We start from the raw sequence: 20,492 nt of genomic DNA on the forward strand, positions 1-20,492 counted from the left end.
ATCACTACAGGTAGGCAGGCGGGTAGTCAACACAGGAATGGGCTAGGTCTGTGGAAGGTAGACGAGGGGGAATCCGAGGAAGACGAGGGTTCTAGGGGATCACAGGAGAACGTGGTGAAGCACAAAACAAACACTGGAAGATATGCAAAGGCTGGAAGTGTATGTGAAACTCGAAGAGTTACCATGGGACAGTACATTCTGGCACTGGAGTGGAGTTCAGGCAGGGTTCTTATAGGACAGTGATTGCAGATGGTTCGCAGGTGTGCTGAGTGGAGACAGGGAACAGGTGTGCTGTCGACTGGGAGGTGGACGCTCCAGCGATGATCGTCCGGGCCTCAAGGTGGTGCCAGAGGGCCGGTCAGGGGGAAGGGACCGTAACACTGTTATTGGCCTCTGTCAACATGAGGGCCAAATCAGTGAAAGTCGGGGAAGCCATTATGAGGCTGAAATATCAGAAAAAATCTATCAAAAACAAGGCAAAACCTTACACCTACAAAAATCAACAGTTTGGAACATAATTAAAATGAAAGAAAGCACTGATAAGCTCAGAAATTGCAAACAGCATGGTAGGCCAAGGAAGACTTCTACAGTGGATGAGCAAAGAATGCTCACCATGATTAAGAAAACCCTCAAAACAACTGTTCCATAGATCAGAAACATTCTCCAGTAGGTAGGCGTGAATGTGTCAGAGACTACCATCCACAAAAGACTTCACCAGCAGAACTATAGAGGCTAAGACTGCAAGGTGCAAACCACTGGTTAGACACAAAAACAGGATAGCCAGGTTATGGTTTGCTAAAAAAGTACCTAAAAGAGCCAGCAGAGTTCTGGAAAAAAGTATTGCGGACAGCTGAGACAAGGATAAATAATAATAATTATTATTATTATTATTTATTTATTTATAGAGCACATTTTCGTACAGAGACTGCAGCTCAAAGTGCTGTACATAAAAAGTCAGAGAAACAATAGTACAATAGAAGAAAAGTGAAATAGGAAAACAGTAAATAAACAGCAGTAGCCTACATGATACAAGCAATGGTAATAGATAATTAAAGCACTATTCAAGTAAAACCGAAGCAATACGGACCAATAGTGCCGTAGAAAGCCGTAGATAATAACATTAAGTTCAGTTTGATTGGTATAGCCCTTAATCACTGTTACAGTCTAAAATGGTTTCATAATGCCTGAATATGAAAGACAATAAGTGATGGCACATGACATACCCCAACCTTAGACCCTCGCAGAAGACAAGGAAAAACTCCCACATGAAACCTTACAGGAAAATAAAAAATGGAAGAAACCTTGGGAGGGGTTACTCAGAGAAGGATCCCCCTACCAGGACGGTCAGGTGTGCAATAGATGTCGAGTTTGGGCAAAAACGTACAAAACGTACAAAATACAAGTTGTCATGATGAGTGTGGGACATCCGATCTGATGTGACATCACAGCAGACAGCAGCTCAGTCAGTGCTGCCCTGGGGGCGGGGACACCACGCAGACACCAACACCATCCAGCTGCACCATCCCTGGGGTGTGCACCTACCAAGCAATCATACTCACACAGACAGAAAGACAGACATGACCAGCATTAATGGATAGTAGCATGTAGAATTATAACTACTGAACTGAAAATAGAGAGATATGATCATTCTTTTACACAGGATGCAGTGTCATCAAGATAATAGTACAGCAAATGTATATGATAGACTGTGTGTCTGAGTGTATGTGGAACGGGGGATGTGGAACTTGGGATTGGTGCCGGGTTTGGGTCTTGGAGCTGGGGACTCTGGGGTTGGTGCCGGGTTTGGTGTTGGGTCTCGGGGCTGGACCTGGGGTTGGTGCTCAAACTGGATTCTGTGGCTGGGAGTCAGGGTTAGGTGCTGGGTCTGGAAACAACCTGGTTAGGGAACTAGTGTAGGGAAGGTGTAGAAAACTGCAGGGTAGTGTTGGGGGGGAGACTTAGGGAAGTGTTGATCATCTCAGGGTCCTTGGCTGGTGCTAGTGATGCTGGCTGGGACCGGGGCTTGATCTGAAGTCGATGGGTTCGGTCATGGAGTGTGTGCGCTGCTGGTCTGTCGGCGTAGGCAAGGGGTTAGTAAGGCAGTTACATGTGTGTGCGGAAAGGTGCAGTGAGCGGGGTGTTGCTCCTCTCCTGGTCCTTGTGCTGGTGTTGGAGCTATTGGCCAGGATTTGTGCTGTAACTGGTGCTGGTGGGGGTGCTGGTAATAGACCATACTGATATTGTTGCTGGTGTTGGAGTGTGTAGATTGTCGAGGGTGGGTGATGTGATGTGTGTGAAGGCAAGTTTAAATACGTGTGTTTTGAGAAGTTTCTTAAAGGTGTTAAGAGTTTTTACCTCTCTGATATGGCCTTGTAGGGCGTTCCAGAGCTTAGGGGCATAGCAGCTAAAAGCTGCCTCACCGCTTCTCTTACGTTTGCCCTTGGAGTCACTAAGAGAGAAGCAGTGGGTTCTTTTTGGGTTCTAAGGGTTCTATTAGGCACATATTCCTTAATGCAATCACTGGCGACTGGTGATGAAGGCATGCATAAGCTTTTCTGCGTCCACTTGTCGGAGGAAGGGTCTGACCTTTGCAATGTTTCTTAAATGAAAAAAGGCAATTCTAGTGACATTTCTTATATGGGGCTCAAAAGTTAGGTCATTATCTATAATAACGCCTAAGTTCTTGGCTTCCCGACTACAGTATAGGCCCAGATGCTCCAGATTTGTTGACGGTGTATCTCTTTGAGGTCTTGGTCCAACCACAACAACCTCTGTTTTTTTGTCATTCAGTTGGAGAAAATTCTGGGACATCCATACTTTTATATCTATTAGACATTTCTCCAGTGAGCTGAGTGGGCTTGTATCAAGAAACACAGAAATTAACAATTGTGTGTCATCAGCATAACTGTGGAAATTGACACTATGCTTTCTAATGATGTTACCCAGTGCACTCCCAGAAAAGATTAAAATTGTCAATAAACATTTTTTCACATTGCATCTGGAGCCAAGAGTTGAGGCTAAGAAGTCTACTAAAACGCTGTGGGGATGGGACCCAATGTAAAGATATCTTTCCCACTAAATTTAAAAGATCCATAAAGTCATGTTTAAGTCGCTCAGATTGTTGCCGGGGGACATCATTTGTGCCAATGTGTATGACGTTAGCGTTAGTTTTTTAACCATGGGATTCTGTGTCAGCAAGGCAGGGAGTTAAGACATCAAACCGGCAACTCTAGAGCCTGGATAGCAGAGTCGTTGCCGACCTCAACTTAATGTCCCTGACAACAGAGTCGCCAATGATGAGCGGAGGAGGAGGCGGGGATTGCGGCCTAGGTTCCTGGTGCTGCAGTTGGCAGCCCCTGGCTAGGGGCCCGGGTGTCTTTTCACAGCTCGGAGCAACGGGCTGTGGACTGTGGATAACACTGGTGGGGATGGGCAAGAGAGACCCCATTACCAGCACTAAACTTTCCCTTAGTGGCAATGGACCATGGTGCCTCTTGGTTAGGAGTTGAGCTAGCCGAGACTTTAGGTCTAGCGCTCAGGTTAGACCATGGGTCATGGGACTAGATGGGGGCAGTCTCAGGACATGGAGCGGTTCAGTTGAGTGGAACCCATGGCACAGTGCTATCCAGCTCTCATTGTAGGTAGGGGCCTAGAGGGACTACGTAGGACCTAGAAATGCTGAGCTAGAGATGCTAGAAGTGGCGATGTTTTTAGCCAGATAGATAACTGGCTCGTACCTGAACGGTGGCGGTTACCCTTCCTTTCTATCTTGAGTCTAGTTCCACAGTTCTGCAGTAGTAAGTAGTAAGATTACCATGTACCAGTGACGGCAAGAGTAAAGTGTGGAGAAAAAAAAAGGAAATGCCCAATATTCACAGCATACCACCTCATGTGAGAAATTAGTGGAGGGGGTGTTATGGCTTGAGCATATACGGCTTTCACTGGAACTGGCTCACTTGCTGACAGCAGCAGCAGAATGTATTCTGAAGTGTACAGAAACATCTTGTGAGCCCAAGTACAAGCAAATGCCTCCTGTTACTAATGTTTCGGTTGTGTCTTGTGTTCTGTTGTTTCCGTCCCTCTACCAATCTCCATCCTTCTGAGGCATTCTGGCAATCAATTTGGTTCAGCTGCACCTCATTCCTCATCATCTCCATAGCCAATCAGAGGACGGCCCTGACGTATTTAAACCCTGCAATTCCTCCCCTCACAAGATCCTTTTGTCTCTGTCTGTCTGTTCAGATTGTGCATAAATTAATTGTGACAATTCTCTGTTCAGACCTCATTCCTTCATAATTCATCCATTGTATTTTCAGTCCAGTTACAGGAGAGACGTGGTATAGGTGAGAGCAGCCCATGGGTATACATTTATGCACATTTGAGTATATACACTAGTTAGTTGGGGGCAGGTGCCATCTGTTGTGTTTTTGGTTAGCTTAGAGTGTTGGCGATAGACTGTGTCTAGCGGCATTCTTAGATGTAGGTTAGTCTTAGTTTAGGAACTACCTTGTTTTTAGTTCTTTCTTTAGGCACAATTCCCCCCCTTCTATCCTTAGTCTTGGTACAATAAATCATCATTACACTGTTCCCCTTGTCTCCTTGTCATTGTTTTCCACTGTTCTCACTCCGTTGTAACTGTCTGCGTGTGTCCTATGTTTACGTGCCTCACACATCCCCTAGACCTGGGCCGAGGTGCGTAACACCTCCAAACGTATTGGATGGCGCTTCATCATACAGCAGGACAATGACCCAAAACATACTGTCATAGCAACTAGGGAGTTTTCCATGGCAAAAGAGTGGAAAGTCAATCTCCATATTCAAATCTAACTTAACATGTATTTCATTTGCTGAAGAGGAGACTTAATGTCCTCAAAACAAACAACCACTGAAGATGGCTGCAGTACAGGCCTGGCAGAGCTTCACCAGGGAAGATACAATGAAGATACAATGGGTCAATGGGTTAAAGACTTCAAGCAGTTGCATATGAAGGATGGTCAACCAAATACTAAACATGAGTGTTTAATTTGGACATTATTATGAATCTGTCCCCTTACTTTTGGTGGCCTAAAATAAGGAGACTATGTCTAAAAAGTGTTGTAATTTCTGAATTTTGAAACCAATTTGTACAAATATACCATCACATACAAGCTGAGAATACCTTCTGGTAATTGTTTGATTTCAAATCCAAATTTTGGAGTATAGAGCCAAAAGAAGAGAACATGTTTCACTGTCCCATTATTTACACAGGGCACTGTATATTTTATCACACACAACAATCTAAATAGCTATATTTACAGTCTCCTATGGAGATAGAAGCTTGCTTTGTTTGTCTCCAGATATTTTCGTTCTCATGGTATTCATTGATTGTGATGCAATCACTTTACCAGCATATACTGTATGATGAACGTCTCCAGTGACGTTCTACTTTACCAGCGAATTGCAACAGGCAACCACAATCAAGCTCCGCTAAATAATAAAGTGGTGAAGCATGTGTTCATATCAGGTTCAAGCCTTTCTCATACTCATCTCAGGTACACTCGGAGCTAGCCAGCCATCATTTCAATGTCGAACTTCAGGGTAGATAATTCTGTGGCCATTATCGTGTTTTATATTCCCACAGTTTCTTACAAATTATAGCAATTATACAGCATTTTTACTGACCCATTTTACTTGGACATGAAACAGTGGAAGTTCAGGCCATTATGACACTTATTTGAGTGAGAGTCTAGGTGCTACAGTTACAGTGTTCCGTTGCACTTTGTAGTATATAGAATCAAATGTTATTGGAGCAAACGCCCCATGTTTGACAGCCACCGCAGTTACTGTGCATATTCTTCTTTTGTATGATAAGCATTGCCTCAAGAAAATTTAGCAAAGATAAGAATAGGTGACCAAACTGAATGGAGCCTGCATGATATTTTTCTTCCTTTCATGTTTTTACCACATGGAATTAATGTAACGGAGAAAAGGTCTGCCTCTGCAGCATCATCAGTATGGGAGGCAAAGGGTTTGATGATTTTATTTATGATATATTAAGTCTTACCTCAGAGAGATAAATAGGTCAAAGGTATGAAGCAGACAGTGGTGTGCGGTCTGAGCTTGGTGGTGGTGGTGGGTGTGTGTTTATAATTGTTGCCCAGTTCTCCCTATCGACTGAAACTAGCATCAACACCCTCTCCAACTTATCGACCACAACACCCCTATCCCAATCCGCCTGTAGCCAGTCCTCCCTTCACCCTCATGTGGAGGGGGGGGGCCACATCAGTGACTCCCGCCCCAAGGCCCCAAGTCTACCCCATGGGAAATCACAAGCTGCTCTAAAACTGTAAGGGGAGTTGAAAATACACATTTTCATTTTCCAATTGTTTTCCTTCCTCTGGATCCCGATGACTAGGCCTTCAACTACACCTTTGTCTGTGTGTGTGCATGACTGTGCTCTTCCCCGAGGCCTGAGACTGATATGCTACTTATTCTATTATACTTACACTCATGCTCTTACATGACCTGCAACTTCTAAAACCCTTTCCAAGAAACCATCCTGAGTTCCTCTGGGAAAGCAATACAGTTGCAGTGACTCGACCAGATTGTTTTCTAGGACTGGGATCCAACCATTCTTAATTCATGCCTCATCAAAGATTTAACAGCACTACTGTTCTGCTGACTAGAGTTGTTTATATTGGAGGACCACAAAGAAAACAACCTTTACAATGAATCGCAATCAATGGCTTCTATAAATCTGTTTTGTGTGTGTGTGCGCGTGTGTGTGCATGTGTGTACAGAGTCGTGTAAAGTTAACTGCAATGCAGTAACTTGGGAAATGCAGTGCATTTAACCACCTCATTTGAAAGAGGAGCACATACAGGAGCAACCATTTAACATGCCTAATTGTCATTAGGACACCACAAAACATTTCTTAGTTAAAACCATTTGATGGAAAATACAGTGCGTAGTCAGTGACAATTCAATTTCAGTTTAGTTTTAGATTACAAACCTGAAAAAGCTTTAATTTTGACAAAAGTGCTTTTAGTGTTTTTGTTTGCTAATTCTGGTTGCTAATGGTAATGTTTGCCTTCCCCTGACAACTTACCCTTACCCTAACCTTATTGAGACCAGGCTTTCCTAGTTTGGAAAGTTTGGGGAAATCCTTTGCAGAAAGTAGAGGTGGAAACAAAGAGGTGGAAACCCGTTTGAAATGAGCAATATCTCGTGACACGTTAAACCAATCAAATACCTTGCTTGGGCCGAGTAAAGGAAAAAAACGAATTCAGTTCAGGTTTTCTTCCATGTTGCAACTTAGCATAGGCAACAACTCTCTGCAGAATAGTACTACCTGTTCTCTCTGGCTGTGCCCTTACACACACACACACACACACAGTGTGATAATGAGTGTGTGTGTGTGTGTGTGTTATTGTAGTCTTAGTAATTCTGACTAAAATAGCCTTAAGTTTTAGTCATATTTTTGTTATTTAAATAATGATTTAGTCTGGTTATTGTCAAAATGAGGAAAACTATGGGCTATTTATATTACTTTTAAGTCTGCCTATGAATGCAGCTGTAGGAGTGTAATCTAATGCAGTAGGTATTTGGGAATAGTAATGCGTTATTGACTGAAGTCTGTTATGCAGTATCATTTAATACCGAAACTTGGCCTATATCAATACGGAAACCAGAGTTGGGGAAACCTAGGTTTATAGTGTGTGTAAATATTTTTTCTTAGCCTATTGGTGAAATTTCTGTTTGAAGTGAAGGCGTCTTATATCAATAGAGTTAATGCCATAGTAGCCTATTGGCGCCCAAATTATTTTTCTCTTTGGTCACAGAAGGTAAGACAAAAGACAAAAGCCCTCCCTTGTGCGCAACGCAGACACAGCACTGTAAAACAGATACAACCAGAGTGTCATAGTAAAAACTTTATGAATAAACATCTTGCTTATTTCACAGGCTTCTCATCACTCTCCCTTTATAGAGAGGTGCTACATCAGTCGTGGGGCACAACATTTTTACATTTTAGTCCCATCACATGTTTGTATTGCCTCATTAACCCATAGCAAGCCTCATTAACCCATTGACCCATAGTAAGCATACAGTGGGGGAAATAATTATTTGATCCCCTGCTGATTTAGTTAGTTTGCCCGATTACAAAGAAATGAGCGGTCTATAATTTTTATGGTACTTTTAGTTTAACAAATAGAGACAGAATATCAACAAAGAAGTCCAGAAAAAACACATTATATAAAGTTATAAATTAATTTGCATTTGATCGAAGGAAATAAGTATTTGATCCCCTACAAACCAGCAAGAATTCTGGCTCATACAGACCGGTTATATGCCCATGAGGCACACAGATTAGTCCTGTCACTTTAGGAAAAGTACTCCTAATCTCTGCTTGTTATGGTTATAAAAGACACCTGTCAATAGAATCAATCTTTTCCATTCCAACCTCTCCACCACCATGGGCAAGACCAAAGAACATTCAAAGGACATCAGGGTAAGAGTTGTAGACCTGCACAAGGCTGGAATGGGCTACAAGACCATCAGCAAGAATCTTGGTGAGAAGGAGACAACTGTTGGTGCAATTATTAGAAAATGGAAGAAATACAAAATAACCATCAATCAGCCTGGAGCTCCATGCAAGATCTTGCCTCGTGGGGTAAGGATGATCATGAGAAGGGTGAGGGATCAGCCCAGAACTACACGGGAGGAGCTTGGTAATGATCTCAAGGCAGCTGGGACCACAGTCACCAAGAAAACCATTGGTAACACACTACACCGTTACGGATTGAAATCCTGCAGTGCCCGCAAGGTCCCCCTGCTCAAGAAGGCACATGTACAGGCCCATCTGAAGTTTGCCAATGAACACATACATGATTCAGAGAAGGCTTGGGAGAAGGTGATGTGGTCAGATGAGACCAAAATTGAACTCTTTGGCATAAATTTCGACTCTTCGTGTTTGGAGGGAGAGAAATGCTGAATGCTACAATCCCAAGAACACCATCCCCACCGTCAAACACGGAGGTGGAAACATTATGCTTTGGGGTTGTTTCTCTGCTAAGGGTACAGGACGACTTCACTGCATTGAGGGGCCAATGGACGGGGCCATGTACCATAAGATCTTGGACGAGAACCTCCTTCCCTCAGCCAAAGCACTGAGGATGGGTCGTGGATGGGTCTTCCAGCATGACAATGACCCAAAACATACAGCCAAGGCAACAAAGGAGTGGCTCAAGAAGAAGCACACTAAGGTCATGGAGTGGCCTAGCTAGTCTCCAGACCTTAATCCTATCGAAAATTTGTGGAGGAAGCTGAAGCTTCGAGTTGCCAAGCAAAAGCCTTGAAACCTTCAGGATTTGGAGAGGATCTGTAAAGAGGAGTGGACCAAAATCCCTCCTGAGATGTGTGCAAACCTGGTGACCAACTATAAGAAACGTCTGACTTCTGTGCTTGCCAGCAAGGGTATATCCACCAAGTACTAAGTCATGTTTTGCTTGGGGATCAAATACTTATTTCCTTCAATCAAATGCAAATGAATTTATAACTTTATATAATGTGTTTTTTTCTGGACTTTGTTGATATTCTGTCTCTATTTGTTAAAATAAAAGTACCATAAAAATTATGACCGCTCATTTCTTTGTAATCGGGCAAACTAACAAAATCAGCAGGGGATGAAATAATTATTTCCCCCACTGTATATCTATTTAGTCAGTTATCATCTTGTCTTTTGGCATGGAAAAATAGGTGCTTGACAAATGTGGTGTCTGTGTGTGTTTGGTCATGCATGTCTATTTACAGACCACAGTTGCGTTGCATAGCCCTGCGTCTAACTGTAACAGGATGATAGACCCAGGGAGATAACAGCCTTCGGGACAGCTCCATGGGACAGGAGGGGAGTGTGATGGTGGGGTCTGCAGAGACACACAGAGAGGCAGGAGGGACATTAATCAATTGCAGGGAATGCGGGACCAGTGGGAGAGGGACGAAAGCAGAGACATGCAATGTGGGAATCCATTTGACCACAGGGAGGAAGTCAAGGTCTCCCCATCACTCCAGCTGTGAAAATGAATTCTGCCTCGGAGAACTGCACTGTAAGTGCGGTTGCCTTGGCGCAGCTTATTTATATTTGCTTGTGAGAGTCAGGCAACGTGGGAAATAAAGGTTGTGTGAACAGTATTGTGTGAACAGTATGTTCTTCTTTCTTCTAACGCACATGGGTCATTCCATAAAAAAGGATGCCAGTCAGGATTTCATGTTGTGGACAACTTTGGAGTCATGTTAACATGTCAAACAATTTATTTAATGTAATTACATCAAGGTATAAAGGAGGAACATAGCAACATTGAAGTAGATTTATAAATTAATTTTGAAACCGATGTTTAGTCTTTTCTTATGCTTGGTGTCTTCACAGATTTGGCAAAAAAGCTTGGTAGTTACACTGCGAAGGTTTGGCAAGGAAATGTGGCTGTATTTTGTTAATAGCAAAGCATATCTTAATATTCATAACCTGACTCCAAGGAATGTAATTTACACTATGTGCAAAGAATTGTCGAGCTTGTGCTGAATTAGAGCAAGAATGGTCAAATAAATGTAATCAAATGAGGCTTTAATAATACTGTAAACATACACTCACTGACCACTTTATTAGGAACACCTGTACACTTTCTCATGGTGGAGGTAATGGTAATGTAATGGTGTGGGGAATGTTTTCTTGGCACACTTTGGGCCTGTTAATATCAATCAATCATCACTTGAATGCCAAAGCCTATTTGAGTATTGTTCCTAACCATGTGCATCCCTTCATGGCCATAATTTACTCATCGACTTATGGCTACTTCCAGCATGATAATGCACCATGTCACCGGATCTGAATCCAATAGAACACCTTTGGGATGTGGTAGAACAGAAGATTCGCAGCTTGAAAGTGCACCTGAAAAATCTGCAGGAATTGCATGATGCAATCATGTCATCATGGACCAGAATCTCAAATGAATGTTTCCAACATCTTGTGGAATCAATGCCATGATTCTTGAATTGAGAATTGCGGCTGTTTTGAGAGCAAAGGGAGGCCCAACCCAGTATTAGTATAGTGTTCCTAATAAAGTGTTTGGTGAATGTATACAATTACTACAAGACAAATACCGCATAGAAAAATGTTTCTTTTGAGTTTTGAGTTGCCTTTTGCCTCCCCCTTTTCCCCGCACCTTATAAATAAAGGCCCGAAGTTGATTTCACCGCAACCCCTGTTTCTGCCTGTTCTATTCTCATTGGTTGTCCCACTGTTGTGCCTCATCGACCAGGCTCCCACAATATTTAAATTAGGAGCTGTTTGTAAGGGGAACCAATGAGACTTCATCCTATCAATGCTTTACTGATGACACCACAGCTTTGATACCTTCCAAGGGCGTGTAACACATCACAAAGAGATCACAATCGTTTGCCCCTTCAGGGGAAGAGTCATTTGAAGAAAGGGGGGCAGCATTGATGACTCCCCCTTCAATACATCCCTTCTGGTAGATAGATAGGTGCTTTATTGATCCCCGGGGGAAATTACAATGTTGCAGCCAACAGTGACACATAATCACAACACAAAGGACAAAGTGCAAACACATAACAAAGTACAAGAACACAAAGTATAAAAGGCTGTGCAGTGGATAAATAACTGATCTACACATATACTGTACAGTGTTAAAAGTTAAATACATTGAAGTATTGAATGGTTGATATACATATTTACAGGGTTTAAGTTAAACTGTAATCACCAACATAAGTCATATATATATATATATATATATATATATATATACATATATATATATATATATATATATATATATATATATATATATATATATATATAGTGTATTTAAAGTGTATTTTAGTGCAGATTCAGGTGGGGGGGGGGGTAAGGTGTGGGAAGGTACAGTCAGTTTAAGCTCTACCCCTGCAGGTCAAGATGTATGGCAGTATTATGCATATTTATACAGTAATGTATGTTCAGCGTTATTCTTGAACCCTGTAATAATCCTGTACAGGTTTCCACCCCTTTGTAGCTTCTTGCTGTGAAGGATTTCCCCAGGCTTCCTGAACTAGGAAAACCTGGTCTCAACGAGGTTATGCAATACATTTGCACGAAGTACCTACAAAAGGGTGGAAACCTGAGTGACGCCTCGCCGCACGTTAAACCAATCAAATATCTTGCTTGGGCAGAGCTCCAAAAAAACCTTTTTCCTTGAGGTTATCTTCCATTTTCTTGTTGCAAACTAGCATAGGCAACAACTCTGCAGTAGTAGTCCTACCAGTCAGAAAAGATGACGCACATAACAACAAATTCTATGGTATGTGGGGGGAGGGTTGTTGAAATGTAACATCCAGTGAAATTGCGGGCACATTCTCCCATCGCTCCGTCCAGTTCAATCCAAGCCAGATCTGCTCATCTATAATTCCTCAGACCTCTAAAAGAGACGTGAGAACAATGCTATGCAAGACTATGCAATACCAAACAAAAACTAAATATTAAAGAGAGGAGTGCAGCTGACGGCTCATTTAGATTTTCCCAGGGCTCATCTGTATGTAAAAACTAAAGTTTGAATTAAAGATAATTATTGGGGTGTGAGATGGCGACAATGTCACTTTTTTAAAATAATTTTGGTGTACCATGCACAATTACTTTCAGAATTGTGTCAATTTAGTCAATGTAAATCATTTAATATAAGAAAAGGTCTAACCTTATTTCTATGGTGTCATTTAGCCTACCTTTTTCTGCTTGCGTCACCCTGTTCTATATCTTCTGCTCCTTTCCTCAGTCTTCTTGGCTTGACCAACTTCCAGACAATCCTTTTTGCTAATAGTGTCTATTTTTAATCTGCTGTATTTAACAAGATTAGTGGTCAGGTTTTATTCAACTCGCATTATTTTGTCACATTGATGAAAAGGGGTTGTCATTCACCAGACATCCAGCAGAACGTATTGCTAAAATACTAGGCTTGTCTTCCTCAACTCCTTGTCTTTACCTGAACACACTCCAAGTCAGAGATTTTTCAGTAGTTTATTATATAAGATGGAGGTTGTAGGCTGTGTGAACATATTGTGTGGACCTACAAAACAAAGGGGCTATGTCCACCCAACGCTGCTATGGTTGAGGAGCACACAAAATGCATCCTTCTCATTGAAAACAACACACAAAAAGCCCTGGCACATTGAAAAAAGCTTACGGCCCCATTTAGCCTATCGTGACATTTATTACTGAAACTACACATGAGACTACATGAAAATAAAAAACGAATTAGTTTCACCCTGATTTGACCACACACCTTTTAGTGACTTCATGAAACAGTAGGTGCTAAGCTAGGTAGGAAACTGCATTCATCATTGTCAACTATGTGAAAAATGTTTATTTTGATTATTTTGTAGATTTGTTCCATCACAATAAAACACAATAAAAGAGCAGCCAAAACTGTTAGACACACCATAACCCACCTAAGGAACAAATATCACATTTTGTTTTCACTGTCACTGTAGCTCCTGTCTATTGCTGCCGAGTGAAATTCATTTAGCTACAGAATATTGTGGCTTGGGGACAGTTGCATGTTACTAGTAGAGGACAGAAAACATGCAACAACAATAAATCATCTAAAATTGATTATCATCTCCAGGGTGTTTTCTCTTGTTTATGCTCTGGCAAGCATGATAATTGAATTTTCACCTAATCATGTTTCATATATTGCCACTGTTATGTACACTCACTGTGGACCATTACCATTTCATTCCAAGTTTAGAGCAAGGACAACAATGAGATTAGATTAGATTAGATTAGATTCAACTTTATTGTCACAAGTACAGAGACAACGAAATGCAGTTAGCGTCTAACCAGAAGTGCAAAATAGCAGAAAGTGCAATGAACAGTATATACAGGTAGTGCAATATATGAGCAGTAAGTAGTGCAGTATAGTATAAGTAGTGCAGTGTAAGCAGTATATGAGTAAGCAGTAGCATTATAAGCAGAATAAATAGGTTACAGTATGAACAGTGTAGCAGCATATGAGCTGTATAGGTAATGCAGTCTAGCAGTATATATGTATTAACATTAACATAAGGTAGATAGCAGAATAAATATAAATATGGAATGCCGTATGAACAGTGTAAACAGGTATGTACAGTATGTGTAGTGTATTAACAGTAGTATTAAAGAAAATATAGGGATATGTGCATTATGTGCATTATGAACAGTATAGACCAGGGGTGCCCAAATTCTTCCCAGTGGAGGGCCAAAATTTAATCTGGGGGGAGGGTCGTGGGCCAAAATGTTAATTTTGCAGTACATTAAGTTAAATATGGGTATATATAGTATGCGTGTGCAAAATAAACACTATCACAAAGTAATTTCGAAAAAGGAATGACACTGTTTATTGTGCTTCACATTAATGTTCAAAAAATTACTGACGTCAATCTGGCTTCTTTAAATTAGAAAAATAATTGAAGCACTATGAAATATTTGAAGACAGATATGGAACATTACTAGGCCTTGGGCCTATATCTTCAAATACAAAGACATTTAGTGCAAAGTAACATGGGACAAAACATGTCTCCATGGGACCAAAATACATTCTTCACTGGTTTGAACAATCATTTTTAAATCAGGAATAGTAGTAGAATTGGACAACAGCTTGAGAAGGTTTGTAGAAATCAGTACTGTACTTATAAGTGCAATAAACAAAGTAACATGGGACAAAACATGCCCCCATTAATCATACAGAGCAGAACATACTCTGACACATTGGAGGCCTAGGCCTACACATCCTGCCTGAAGTAGGCTAGGCCTATCAGTGGGAGACATGAAGCCTGTCCTTGGTTTTTAAAAGTCTCTCAATATCAGGCTCCAGCTGACTAACTGACAAAGTGAGAATGTCATGTAGGTGAGAGTCAGATAAAGCATTTCTTAGTTTGGACTTCTTAAGATTCATCAGGCTGAAAGCCTGCTCACATACATAGGTACTTCCAAAGAGGGATAACATCACCTGTGCATGTTTGCGGATCTTGCCATATCTGTGTGCAGGAACACATTTGTAAAAGTCCTGTAAGGAAAGCTCTCTGAACCTGCTACGGAGGTCTGAATCAGACTGAAGTTCCAAAAGTTCCATTTGAAGCTCCTCACTGACTGCATCCACATTTACAGAAAAGGGTTGCACAAACAGCTCATGCTGTTTCATTTCCACGAAAATCTTCAAAGCGATGGTCAAACTCCACCACAAGATTGCTGAGAATGTCGAGGTATTTTGGTGTGTCTTCCTCCATCAACCCAACTTCTCTGAGGCTGGGAAAATGTGCCAAATTTCCTGAATGTACAGACACAAAGACAAAAGGAGCAATGTAAGATGCAAGATTGTTCATTTGATTTTCAATTAAATACCAAACATCAATCAAATGAGAAAAAAACTACTTTTTTTTGTTTATGGCTGCAGTATGAAAAACAAATACTGCTTCTGTGATTGGATTTAATGCCTAGATTTAAATAGAACATCCATTTTCCACAAACACAAAGTATGCATGCATCACACAAATATAATAACATGGTTGTGATCAATAACAAGCCTACTACATTGTTGTGTGTTCAATAACATATTAAAGTTAGATCTCACCTGTTGAGAGATGTCTGCTAAGCAACTGGAGCTTTTGCTTGAAGGCTTTGACATGGTCATACATCTGAGTGATTATCTGGTCTCTCCCTTGAAGCTGAAGATTGAGGATATTCAGCAGCTCTGTGATGTCCACAAGAAAAGCCAGGTCTGCAAGCCAGTGATTGTCCGAGGGCACTTGGATGCTGTTCTTCTTTGTGGCTTGAAACACCCTGATTTCCTCACGCAACTCAAAGAAACGTCGTAAAACTTTCCCACGGCTCAGCCACCGCACCTCCTGGTGGTACAATACATCACCATACTGGGCATCCATCTCATCAACAAGAGCTTTGAACTGACGGTGTGAGAGCGCCTTTGAGCGAATATTATTGACAATGCCAACGACATCCTGCATCACGTTCTTCAGGCCGATGTTTTTAGCGCACAGTTGCTCCTGATGCAAAATACAATGGTATTTAAAAATCGAGCCACCAAACTCACGGACTTTGTCCGACACAAGTGCAGTTAGGCCTGCTCTCTTACCGACCATGGCCGGGGCTCCATCAGTCGTGATGCCGTTCTTGTCCATAATTCGCTGCACTGCCATAAAAATATCGATACCTCTTGTTGTCCCTTTCAGTGTTTCAAGGCCCGCTAGTTCTTGACACACTTCAAAGTCCTCATTGACGCCTCGCAAAAACACCAGCAACTGTGCTGAGTCAGATATGTCGGTGCTTTCATCGCTTGCTATGGAGAAGGCAGAAAACCAACTTGCTCTTTGGGCTATCTGGCCCCGAACGTCTTCGGCCATGTCCTCAACGCGGCGGGTGTTCCTTGACAGGCTAATCTGAGAAAATGCCCGCATCTGAGTTGGACACACAGCTTCAGAAGCAATTGTCAGACACTCTTTGACAAAATCACCCGCAGCAAAAGCTCGTCCACTTCTGACAATGACTTTGCTAATGCGATATCTTGCCCGAGTGGCATTTTCTTGTGCAGTGGACGGCTGAAGTAAAGTTCGCTGCTGTGTGGTTAGCTTTCTTAGCAAGTCTGCTACCTTCAGCTTGCGATCGTCACCTGTGTATTTTGCGAACTGGTGAGAATGCATAGTTTCATAGTGACGTCGAATGTTGTACTCCTTTGAAACAGCGACCCTCTGCTTACATACCAGACACACTGCGGTGGAATCGACCTCTGTAAAAAGATAATCATGTTCCCAACTTTTTTTGAATTTTCGCTTCTGTGTGCCACTCCTTAACACGCTCCATCCTTGCATCCTCTCACTCACTGGTCTTCGCCTCACCGGATTGCATCTGGTAGGAGCTCATACAGCGCCACCCTACCATCATTGTATCACAATGTTATTCTCTGGTCAGGAGTGGAAGTGCACCAATAAATAATATTCAATGAGAGCGAGCGCAGATTCCGAGCGCTGATGGCGGGAAAAAAATTATACAGTGGATAAGTCGCGGGCCAAATATAATCGGTCGCGGGCCAAGTTTGGCCCACGGGCCCCAAATTGGGCAGCCATGGTATAGACAGATTATGAACAGTATGGACAGATATGTACAGAAGAGCAGTGGTATTGAGTAAGAGCAGTGGCACAGTAATAGTGCAATTTTCCGGGTGGGGGCGGGGGGGTGCAGGGGTTGGTAGGTTGGTAGGTTGTCATGTAGGTGCAGTGTTCGAGTTCAGTAGGGTGACAGCCGCAGGGAAGAAGCTGCCTCTGAACCTGCTGGTTCGGGTGCGGAGAGACCTGTAGCGCCTCCCGGAGGGGAGTGGGGTGAACAGTCTATGGTTGGGGTGAGAAATGCTCTTGACGATGCTGCATGCCTTACGCAAGCATCGTTTGCCCTGGACAGCCTCAATGGAGGGGAGTGAGGAACCGGTGATGCGTTGGGCAGTTTTCACCACCCTCTGCAGTGCTTTCCGGTCAGATGCCGAGCAGTTGCCATACCATACTGTGACACAGTTGGTAAGGATGCTCTCGATGGTGCAGCGGTAGAAGTTCACCAGGATCTGAGGAGACAGGTGGACCTTCTTTAGTCTCCTCAGGAAGAAGAGACGCTGGTGAGCCTTCTTGATCAGGGTAGAGGTGTTGAGGGTCCAGGAGAGATCCTCAGAGATGTGGACACCCAGGAACTTGAAGCTGGTGACTCGCTCCACCTCAGTCCCGTTGATGAGGATGGGGGTGTGTGTGCCAGCTTTTGATTTCCTGAAGTCCACAATGAGCTCTTTGGTCTTCCTGGTGTTGAGAGCCAGGTTGTTGTCGTCGCACCACATTGTTAGGTGCTGGACCTCCTCCCTGTAGGCCGACTCATCGTTGTTGCTGATGAGACCAATCACCGTTGTGTCGTCTGCAAACTTGACAATGGTGTTTGAGCCATGTACAGGTGTGCAGTCGTAGGTGAAGAGGGAGTAGAGGAGGGGGCTCAGCACACAGCCTTGTGGAACGCCGGTGTTCAGGGTGAGGGTTGAAGAGGTGTGATTGTGTAGCCTAACAGACTGCGGCCTGTTGGTTAGGAAGTCCAGAATCCAGTTGCAGAGGGAGGAGTTGATGCCCAGTTGACTGAGTTTGGAGATCAGTTTGGAGGGGATGATGGTGTTGAATGCTGAACTGAAGTCAATGAACAGCATTCTCACATAAGAGTTGGCCTTGTCGAGGTGGGACAGGGCGGAGTGAAGTGCCGTTGAGATGGCATCTTCTGTACTCCTGTTCTGCCGGTAGGCGAATTGGAAGGGGTCCAGTGTGGGTGGTAGACAGGTCTTGAGTTGAGCTAAGACCAGCCTCTCGAAGCACTTCATGATGATGGGCGTGAGTGCCACTGGGCGGAAGTCATTTAAGCTCGTTGCCATGGAGTGTTTTGGCACCGGCACGATGGAGGTGGTTTTGAAGCACGCGGGGACAGCTGCTTGGGCTAGGGACAGGTTGAATATGTCAGTCCAAACCTCAGTCAGCTGCACAGCACAGGCCCTGAGGACGCGTCCGGGGATCCCATCAGGACCAGCAGCCTTGCGTGCATTAGTCCTGCTCAGTGCCGCACACACGTCGGTGGGAGATAGAGTGAGGGGCTGGTGATCCGCAGGGAGCACAGCCTTGATGGCCACCTCCTTGTTGTCCCTGTCAAAGCGGCCATAGAAGTGGTTCAGCTCATGAGGCAGGGAGGCGTCGACGGAGAGGGGTGAGGTGTTTGTAGTCAGTGATGGCCTGGATGCCTTGCCACATGCGTCGAGGGTCAGAGTTGTTCTTGAAGTGGTCCTCTATCCTCAGCTTGTGGTTGTGCTTGGCCTTTTTAATGCCCCTCTGCAGGTTAGCCCTGGATGAGCTATAGGCCCGAGCATCCCCTGATCTGAAGGCAATGTCGCGTGCCTTCAGCAGGAGTCGGACCTCACTGTTCATCCATGGCTTCTGATTGGGGAAAGTGGTGATCCGTTTGAGTGTGGTGACACTATTGATGTTGGAATTGATGTAATAGATGAGATAACTAGCTTAATCTGTAACAAAACAATAAGGTTCATTTTGGGGTAAATTGGGAGGTTTTTTTGTCCAATGCCTTACAAGCAGTGAGCACAATTTCTAATACAACTATTATCTAATGTGCTATAGTTGGTTTTATATTGAGCTTCCAGTTAAAAGAACATAATGGCTGGTCTTATAGTACCGAAACCAAATTCCATATGGTATGGCCATGTTAGTACAATCCGAGTGACAGTCGACCTAGGAACTATAATCAAACTTAATTTACATATTTAACATGTTATAGATAGTAGTAAGGGCCTTGCATGTGGGCTAAGAGAGCACAGTGACTGAAGTCATTACAGTAATTAATGACCATCTGAAGGCATTGATGGTAAGATTATTAGACTAACTTCTCCCTCTCACCTTGTACTGCATTTGTGACACTTTTCGAGGACCGAGAGAAAGTGAGAGAGATCCAATTACTGCCAGCAATGAGAGCTCTGTCAGCCTGGAGAACACCTTTGTTCAGGTGATGCCGGGAGCATGGAATGTGGCACTCTGGTAGAAAAGATCAGGGGTTACAGAAAGTGCTTTGAGCTTGTATCTACGTTCGGGTGAAAGGGAGTATGACATTCCTTTCTAGGGTGAAAAGTGTTACAGTTGCACAGGAGACCTTTCTGGTTTTGGTGACACTTTATTTGGATAGTCTCCAATAGACGATCTACAGTTGCTCTGTCATCAACAATAGCTAATTGCTAACAATAGCTAATTGCTCTGTAAACTATAAACTGCAACTCTTGATATACAACAGCTTACTAGGGTTATGATTAGGGTTACAGTAGGCACTATCCAAATAAAGTGTTATCCTGTTTTCTACGTTGATATGTCTCAGTGAGCTTTACATTATCTTCATCCTATACTAAGTTCTGCCAAAGAACCACATATGTGTTACCATAACGCTGTCAAAACATGGCATAAAAATTATTAAACCTTTGTCGTAATGATTAACTACCAGCCCCTAACCTGTCATGATGCAGAATACATCGGGTAACATTTTCACAGTGCACAGATGACACTGATGTTGTCTTTTATGCAAGCATTGTCAAAATGGGTGGTGCCCATTTTGTCTTTAGAGTGTTATTAGTTAGATGTCCCGATGGACCATGGACCATGGACCATATTATGGACCATAATAATCTGAGGCCAGTCAGTCTGGTATTATTATTTTAGCATCTATGCAGGCCAGACTTTGGTCGAAATAGTATTTCAATGACTTTCAAGGCTAATTGGAAAATGTGAGTAAGTGAAAATGTGAATGTATTTAGAATAATTTTTTAAACAAATTTGAATCTATTGAAACTACTTCAAAATATTGTTGAAAAGTATTTGAAAGCCAGTATTTTCAATAAATGATCAAAAATTAGCTC

General features: G+C 42.8%; 1 protein-coding gene across 1 annotated transcript; it reads right to left on the minus strand.

Annotated features, from left to right (window-relative positions):
- Positions 1-15,186: 15,186 nt before the first annotated feature.
- On the minus strand, positions 15,187-16,470 carry LOC310801555 (general transcription factor II-I repeat domain-containing protein 2B-like; the record flags this gene model as incomplete). Its single annotated transcript, XM_083665625.1, has 2 exons — positions 15,187-15,326; positions 15,630-16,470. The coding sequence occupies 2 exons, from the start codon at positions 16,468-16,470 to the stop codon at positions 15,187-15,189; spliced, it is 981 nt and encodes a 326-aa protein (XP_083521751.1).
- Between the last annotated feature and the right edge of the window lie 4,022 nt (positions 16,471-20,492).

Source organism: Argentina silus (genome assembly GCF_951799395.1).
Source record: "Argentina silus genome assembly, chromosome: 3".
NCBI classification, from domain to species: domain Eukaryota; kingdom Metazoa; phylum Chordata; class Actinopteri; order Argentiniformes; family Argentinidae; genus Argentina; species Argentina silus.